The sequence below is a fragment of the Haliaeetus leucocephalus genome, unplaced genomic scaffold (assembly GCF_000737465.1).
Source record: "Haliaeetus leucocephalus isolate CR32 unplaced genomic scaffold, Haliaeetus_leucocephalus-4.0 Scaffold226, whole genome shotgun sequence".
NCBI classification, from domain to species: Eukaryota; Metazoa; Chordata; class Aves; order Accipitriformes; family Accipitridae; genus Haliaeetus; species Haliaeetus leucocephalus.
In genome coordinates, this window is record NW_010972662.1 from 3598 (window position 1) to 12216 (window position 8619).

At 59.7% G+C, this 8619-nt stretch overlaps 1 protein-coding gene across 1 annotated transcript in view; it reads right to left on the minus strand.

Annotated features, from left to right (window-relative positions):
• Positions 1-4326: 4326 nt before the first annotated feature.
• The window catches only part of RPS4X (ribosomal protein S4, X-linked), a 4506-nt gene continuing 213 nt past the window's right edge, over positions 4327-8619 (minus strand). Inside the window, exons 2-7 of the mRNA XM_010567066.1 lie at positions 8485-8562; positions 7769-7949; positions 7231-7328; positions 5952-6123; positions 5109-5266; positions 4327-4485 (exon numbers count right to left, since the gene is read on the minus strand). Of these exons, the coding sequence (XP_010565368.1) occupies positions 4384-4485; positions 5109-5266; positions 5952-6123; positions 7231-7328; positions 7769-7949; positions 8485-8562 (789 nt within the window). The 3' untranslated portion in view covers positions 4327-4383. The remainder of the gene's footprint in view (positions 4486-5108; positions 5267-5951; positions 6124-7230; positions 7329-7768; positions 7950-8484; positions 8563-8619) is intronic.

Sequence of the window (8619 nt, forward strand, 5' to 3'; positions counted from 1 at the left end):
CGGGGAGGGGCCGTCCCCATCAGCCTCACTGCCCGCACCTGCGGCTCCTCCAGCCCCGGCCCGCAGCTGGAGCCCAGCAGGAACAGGGGGGGGCAGGGGCCGACCCCCCCCAGCGCCTCACCTCCCCCTCCCCTGGGCTCCTTCACGGCCCCTCGCCCCGTGAAAGGGAGCACAAACGCAGCCCGGAGGGCAAAGGGGACCGGCGGCCGGAGGTTATTCAGCCGAGCGCCTACGGAGTCCCGGAGTCTTGCGAGCAAGTCTGCTCCGGGGCTCGAGGCCCCCCGACGCTCCCCCTGCCCCTGGGACACCTCGGCAGTGGTCCCAGAGCCACGCTTGTCAGTCCGTCGGGGAACGCACGGTCGGTGGGCTGGCTCCTGGAGCGATGGGCTGCTGGGCAGAGGCGAAGGCTGCCAAAACTGAGGAGCAGAGAAGAGAGGAGAAAAGCCATAGCTGGCTGGACAGCGGGGGTGTAACGAGAGAGCACGAGGCAGGGAACGGGACCCAGAGAGAAGGACAGGGAGCCCAACAGGGAGGGAGAAAGAGGCAGCACAAAGAGGGAGGGGGAGCAGGATGGAGATGCAGGAAAAAACTGCGATGGGCAGCATGACAGAGAGGGAGGACAGAACGGGTTCAGGGAGCCAGAGCAAAAGAGATGGAGAAAGAAAAAAAAAGCAGCAGGTTATTGGGCAGAGGAAAGTTTAAGGGGGAAGGAATGAAGAAAGATGGACAGGGAGCCAGACAGACAGAGACGGGGGAAGAAAAAAAAATAGTGATGGGCTACAGGGCAAAGAGGGAAGACCTAAAAAAACAGGGACAAGGAGCAAGACAGAATGAGATGGAGAAAGGAAAAAATAGCAACAGGTGACAGGACAGAGAGGGAGAAATTTGAAATGAGGGGCAGGGAGCAGGATAAAGAGAGACAGAGCAAAAAAATAGACTTGCAATGTGCAAAACAAAGCACTTCTGTTTCCTTTGCAGTACACCCAGCATGGCGGAGGACCGGGCCCTGCTGCTCCATCATACCTTGGACCCCTCTGCGCAGTGCCCTGGGCGCACACTCCCATCCGAAAGCAGCAGGGCCGAGCACCCAGCAGGGTTTGCCGCAAGCAACCTGATTTACCACACCTTTAGCTCCAGCAGTGGGTCCAGACCCACCAGGAATCCCCATCCTTTGGCCATACCCATCATTGCAGCTCCCACCCCAGGTAGCCCCAGCTCTCCCCTGAGGGGCTGCAGGACAGCCAATGCTGCCATTGTCCCCCTCCCATCTGCCCAAGCCCTTCCTCGGTGGAGCAGGGACACTGCCACCATGCATGGCCCCACTCCACTCCTCTAATGCAGGTGGGATGAGGCAGGATGTTGGGGGGTGACAGCACAGTGTCCCCCAGCTGTACCCACAGAGCTGCTGTCCTCAGGCACACAGCTGCTCGCCATGAGGGACTGCAATGACACACTGCACCCTGCCTTCAGCACAGGGAGGGGATGTGGCCCCCCAGGAGAGGATGGGTCCCTCCTTCTCCTTCTGGGGTGTCCCCATGGTCATGATGCAGCAGTGTCACCCCAAGTGTCCCTGACAGTCCCCATCGTGGTGGCATCAGTGGTCCCCCTGTCCCTGGTGGTCACTGTGACCCTGGTGCGGGGTGGGGAGGTCACCCTGCCCCACCACCACCCAGATACCTGGGTTCCTTAGGGCAGCACTGCACCTGCAGTTCCCCACCCCTGGGGGGTGGGGGGAAGTTTTAGAGTGCTGGGGAGGAATGAGGACCCTGGGAAAGGGGGTGGGTGGGGGGGGGGGGGGGTTGGTGGCCCTAAGGGGGAAAGGTCCCCTTGCCCCCCCCTTCCCAGACACCTCGGTCCCCTAGGACAACTGTGAGTGCTGCTCCCCATCCCAGGGGTTTTAGGGTCCTGGGAGGGGTCCCAGCGGGTATTTGGGGGCCTGGGGTGGTCCCCAGTGAGGGGTTTGGAGTCCTGGGGGGGGATCCCAAGGGGGATTTTGGGTCCTGGGAGGTGCTTGAGGTCCCTGGCTGCACTCATGGGAGGCTTTTGGGGTACTTGTGGGGGGTGGGGTTCCCTATAGTGCCTTGGGAAGGGGCATGGGGTCCCTGGGGGCTCCCTATAAGGATGTGGGGCACCTAGGGGGGTTCCCCAAACCCAGGAAGGGCCACAACAGCCTCACCCAGCCCCTAAATCTAGGGGTGATGGGGGGACCTGGTGGGTGCATAGGTGTGGGGGTCCCCCCGGACACCTGGGTTCCCCCAGATACCTGGCTGCCTCCTACATGGCCTCCCTGGTGCTGGTCTTCTCGAGTCATGCAAAAAGAATCATTCTGGCAAATCCTGAGTTGCCTGGGATTGGGGTTATGGAAGATCCAGCTCTGACTCCAGCAGACTTTGGGGGTGGCATTACCCCTTTTACATGCCCCAGGGGTTTTCCAGTACAGCTTCGGCCTCCTGCCCATCTGCTGGCCCATCCAGGTGCCCGGGCTGTGTGCAGCAGGGAGATGGGTGGTGCTCTCCGTGTCATCCCACTGACATCTCCTCCCTCCCTTGCCTGTAGGCTTGCTCTCCCCATGCAGGTGGCCTCCAAGCACAGAGGCGACGTGCAGCGATCCTCCACCTGCAGCAACGTGCCCGAGGATGACTCTGGTAACATTCCTGAGTCGAGTGCCGCCCTGGCGAGAGCAGGCCTGGCCTTGCCGTCCTGGCGAGCAGCACCCAGACCAGGCCGGCAGCACTATGCACATGGGGGCTGGCTGTGCCCCAGCCACCCCTCCCTGCGGAAAGCCCTCGGTGGTGAGGGGCTGGCAGGAGCTTGCCCATCGGCTGCCCAGCCTCCCCAGCCTCTCGCCTACAGTTCTCCTTTCCTTTCCCCGCAGGCATCGCCGCCCTCCCGCACGCCCCAGCTCGACGGCGATGGCCCTCCCTCTTCAGGAGGGCGCTCAGGGCTCTGCGCAGGGCGTTCCGCTCTGCCTGCGTGGCGGGACAGCAAGAGCAGTAGTGCCCCGCTGCCAGCGCCAGGCGGGTCTCCGGAGAAGGCAGCTGGCCCTGAGCCCGCATAGCGTCCAGAGGGAGCGGCACGGGGAGGCTCGCGAGCGATGGGGGCATGGACGGCACCCCAGGCACTCAGCCGCCCTGAGGACACGATGCTGCCAGCCACCGCTCGGTCCCGGACACTTTCTGCGCCCAATAAAAGCTCACAATTTTCCCCCAGTGCTCGTCTGTGCCTGCTCCATCTTGGGAGAAAGACGGGTGCAGGCAAGGCCTGTGCCCACAGGCAGAGCTGGAGAGACCCTGTGCTCCCTCTTCTCCAGGCCGAGCAGAGCCTGTGCCCTCGGCCTCTGCCCATGCCTCCAGCGCTCCAGCTCCCGCCCAGCTGGGGCCCCCACCGGCCTCGCTCCATGCTGCCCATGTCTGCCTGGACCCGGGCAGCCCCAGCCCACAGCCGGTGCCCAGGCATGGCCTCCCCTGGGCCCATCGGCACATAGAAACCCCTTCCTGCGGTGCCCCCTGTGCCCCTCCTGGCACAAGCCCTTTGGGCTTTGGGACTGTCCTGGCTGCCCAGGCTCGCTGCCCACGCAACCCCTGCCCACCTTGGCCTCCACGGCTACTGCTGCTCTCCAGCCACCCAGCCCTGGCCCTGGCACCACCTCCTGTGGGGCATCAGTCCGTCCCCGGACCGGTGCTTGGCGCTTGCCTTTGCCAGACTCCCTGGGGACCCCGGCACCCCATTCCTCTGCTCCAGCCAAGTCCCTCTGAAGAGAGCTGCCCAGCCTCCAGCACTGCCACTGCCATCCCCAGTGTTGCAGTCTCCCCCATCCTGGCTGTCAGTGTGATCCCTCGCACACTCCACCTCCACGGGGAAGGCACTGAGGAAGAGCAGCCTGTGAGGGACCTCCACAGCAAGTAGCCACCAGCCGGCTCCCGCCTTGGAGCCCAGCCGACCAGCCAAGGCACCCCCCACCCCTGACGCTGGCTACTGAGCCTCCCCTCTCTGCTCAGTCCCACAGTCAGGGGCATTCCCGGAGGGCCTCAAGCCTGTTTGGCACCGCTGTCCCTGGGGAGAGCCCAGATGGCTCTTCCCAGTCCCCTGCTCCTCCTGCCATGTAACTGGGAATGACATCCAGGAGCACGTGTGCCAACACTTTCTCGGGGACGGAGCAGCCTGGAGGTTCTCCCCACTGCTCCTCCTTGCCTTTCTGGGAGATGGCTCTGGCAGTTGCTCAGCTCCCTCATCAGCAGGCCCTTCTGGAGAGCAGAGCATGCCTTTGCACTGGTACGGCACAGCTCCTTCCAGCCCTGGGATGCTTCCCAGCCAGTCACACAGCCATTTGGGAAATGGTTTAATTAATAGACTGAAAGGACCACTGCCAGCCCGAGCTGGAGTTCACCCGCTGCTCTGCTTGGCCGCCAGTCTCTTGTCTCTCTCTTCAGCAATGGTCAGGCGGATGCCCTTTCCACGGGGCAGGGAGATCCACGGCTTGTTACCCTGCAGCAAAGGAGAAGCAGCTACCTCGCATCAGGAAATCTGGACAGGGGCAGAGCTCTCCCTAGTGGGGGGAAAAGCAGCAGAAGCCAGCCCCTACCCAGCACTGGGCCGTGTACACAGGGCTGCGGTGGCACTGGCCCAGCAGAAGCCCCTTAGGAAGGCGCCAAAGGTGCACCAGCCCTACAGCTGCCTCTTTTGGTCACGTCCATGAAGAATGCACTTCAGCCAAAACACCACCCCTTTCCAACTTGGACAAAAGAGCCCATTGGGGATGGCGAGACAACAGAGGCATTGGGCGGGGAGGGCACTCTCAGTCAGAGCAGCTGCCCAGGGCACATCAAGACCTGAGCACAGCTCAGCTCCCAACTCTCAGGTTTAGAAAACCACAGGTCTGCTTCTCGAAAATGTCCCCATTGCTAAATTTACGGTTGTTTCCCCTTCCCTGAGCGGTCAGCTCGTAGCAGACAGAACCACAGGGAGCAGAGCCAGAACTGATGCTGGCACTGGAGCTTCACCGTGTGAGAAGGCAGCTGCCTACAGAAGACGCCAACACCTCTTTGCTTCAGCCAGCAGCGCCCAACAACATGGGGGAACCCACCCGCCTCGTGTCCGCGCAGGCTTACTTTGCCAATAACAAAGATGTTGGAGAGCCTGGTGGCAAAGCTATTGCCATTGGCGTCCTTCACGTGAACCACGTCAAACGAGCCAGGGTGTCTCTCCCGGTTGGTGATCACCCCAATACGACCCAAGTTGGCACCGCCGGTCACCATGCACAGGTTACCTGGGGTGAAGGAAGACAGGTGTGACAAGAGCGGGCACCAGGTGCCATGGTGAAGCCCACCCTTCTGCTTGGGCTCTTTGAGGAGCATTGCTGAAGAAGGGAAGGGACAGAGACGCACTGGCCCACAGAGCAGCCACCGGACCACCTGGTGACACCTACATCCCACAGGAACCCTGGCACACTTTGAGGAGCCGAAGAGCTCTCTGGCCACAAGGCCCATACCAAACATTCCCCACGACCTTCTCAGTTGTGTCAGCACCAAGGAGGCATTCCTGTACCACTTGTCCTGGCACTGCTCATGGCTCTGGAACTGAAATCTTCTCCTGCAGTAGACAGCCAGTAATCTCCCTACAGCTGCCCAGAGCTTTCTGCTCACAGCTCTGTGAGAGCCAGGCTCAAACAGCCACTCCATCAGCTCGCTGCTTCTACCTGGTGCCTGCTTGCTCTCCGATTTGCTCCAAGACCCTACGCCAAACACCTCCCACTGCCAGCACATGGGAGGAATCCCTGCTCCAGCTCCAGGTGGAGATGCCCCAGGGAAACAACCCCTTTCCCAAGGCTACCACCACTGCCTCTCTACTTTAGAACAAAGATGTCTGACATTTGTATTTAACTTCCACACTGCTCTCCACAGTGCGGAAGAGTACAGGGTAGAGTACATCTTTACATGGGATGCAAGACCTACCTGTGTCAAACTTGATGAAATCTGTGATCTTGCCTGTCTCCAGGTCAATTTGGACCGTATCATTCACCTTGATGAGGGGGTCTGGATAGCGGATGGTACGAGCATCATGGGTGACCAGATGAGGGATTCCTTTGGTGCCCACAAAGATCTTCCTCACCTTGCACAGCTTGTACTGCAAACAAAACCCAACACTACTTAGCTGAGGCAGTGAGTGGCACCATGGACCACGGGACTCTTGGTCCCCAGGGAGCCCTCAGACCCCAAGCAAAACACCCAGACGCTCCAGGGCTCGCTACAGGAGCCTGGGCAATGACTTGCCCAGCTCACTGCCCCAGCAATGCCTCTCACAGGGCTGCCACACAGCTGTGCTACAGCCCCACCAGAAAACACCTGTGCTTCAGGAACAGCTGGCCACCCTGGGCTTCGGCCTTGCCACAAGCACTGGCTGCATTTTCCTAGGAAAGCCTGCGCCAGGGCAGTTTCCTCATTTTGCCCTGAAGCCCGTGGTCACACAGTGGAGGCACAGGCTGCCTTTCTTCAGGACCCAAGAGAGATCTGTATCCCTCCTGCCTTTCACTCCTGACTCCTTCACAGCCACTCTGGGACTCACAGGTCAATACAGAGTGGTAGCCAGAGGTAAAAGCCTAACACGGGGAAGCAGAGAGGCCCCAAACGCACACCACAGCTGGCTGTGGCACAGCCATCTCTCCCCTCAGCATCACTGCATGCCTGCAAGGCCTGCTCTTAGGAAGAACATGCAAAGTAGCCCGCAGACCCGCAGCTCAGGCGTGCCATCATGCTTGGGTTAAAAACACATGTGCAGGAGTCACTCCCTGACACCTAGGGCCAGAGGGCAGTTTTGTAAACACTTCCATAACAGACCCGGGAAGGAGTTCAAAGCTTTTGCACCGCAAGCAGTACCATGTTTCTGATCACTGTTAGCTTGTGGAGCCCTACACTAAGGCTCACCACACCACAGCAGAGCCATCCCCACCCCAAAGCTCCCTGTGAAGGTAACCCAGCCCATGCCAACAGTGGTCATTTCAAGCACCAGACAATGCACCTACAGTCATCTAGGAGCTGCTCTCATGTCACAAGACTTCCCCCCTGCTAAAGGCTTCGCACCCCAACACTGAAGGCCCTGATGTTCTCAAGGGTGGCATGGACTCAGCTCTCGGGGAAGAGAGCCAGCAGCTCCTGTTCAGGAGATGCCAAACAGGAAACACCACCCCGACCAAACCCAACTGGTCCCATGCTTAACCCAAGTTGAAGCCCTCACCTTGGCCTCTTCAGCTGTGATGCGGTGAACAGCAAACCGGCCCTTGGTATCGTACACCAAGCGGAAATGCTCACCTGTCTTCTCGATGCTGATGACATCTGATTTCAGAGAGGGGAAATGAAACAGCAGCTGTTATCAGCTACATTACCCAACATTGTAACTCAGCACAAAGCTCAGGTTTAAAAAGAACTAGTGACTGCAGAACACTTCAGGCATGAATGATGGGGTGAGTGTCTCCTCTTGACCAGACTCACATCTTTTACTGCAATACAGTGCAAATTAGCAAAAACTGCAAAAGGCTGAAGTCTGAACAGCAATTTACGCATATGCAAGCAGGCAGTTATAGGCTACAGATATCTGGCTTTGGTATTCGTTGCAGTGCACAACTCCAAACTAAATAACAACTGCTTATACCTATCTTTTCTTCAACCCCACCAGGAAAGCATCTTTCCTCCCAAATCATGCCAGCCTCACAAAACATTCCCCCATCAGTGCAGCAGAGCTGCCTGAGGTACCTGCCCCAGCCCTCCGTGCTCACCCATGAAGCCTGCAGGGTAGGTGATGTCTGTGCGGACTTTGCCATCTATCTTGATGAACCTCTGCATGCAGATCTTCTTGACCTCATCTCCTGTCAGGGCATACTTCAGCCTGTTCCGCAGGAAGATGATGAGCGGAAGGCATTCCCTCAGTTTGTGAGGGCCTGTCGATGGACGGGGTGCCTGCAAACAGAAGCTTTCTGCTGGGTGCTCAAGCATAACATCAGCATTGACTGTCCCCAGAGGAAGAATGCTACCACCCCGGCAGCTCTCACAGCAGCACCCAAGGACAGTTGTGTGGAGCCTAACTGCTAAGCAGGCAGTGATAGGCTGCAGATATCTTTTCCTGGTATTCACAGCACCCTTCCCCCAAGCCTTGTCAGCCTCACAGAACACTGCCCCCAACACCATGCAACAATCTACTGACCCACCCCAGTGAAGGAAAAACACAACAAGCAGGATCAAAGAGAGCAGCCAACTACCCCACTGGCAAATGGGGGAAACAGAAAAGCTGCTTGCAAAGACCCTAACAGCAACCACCCCTTCTCCCCGGCGCTGCCCAACTGCTCCAGCTCACCACCAGTGCCCGAACAGTGCGCCTGAGCACCCCCTTGGTGAGACTGCGAAGCCGCCTGGGCCCGCGAGAGCGGGGACGGCCGCTGTCGCGGGCGGCCCGGGCCCGGGCCCGGCCCCATCCCCAACCCCGTCCCGCACTCACGAAGACGCCCGTCAGTTTGTCCAGCATCCAGTGCTTGGGCGCAGCCACGCGCTTCAGGTGCTTCTTGGGGCCACGGGCCTACGGGACGGGATGGGACAGGACGCGTTACGGGCCGCCACCAGGCTCAGCCCCCCC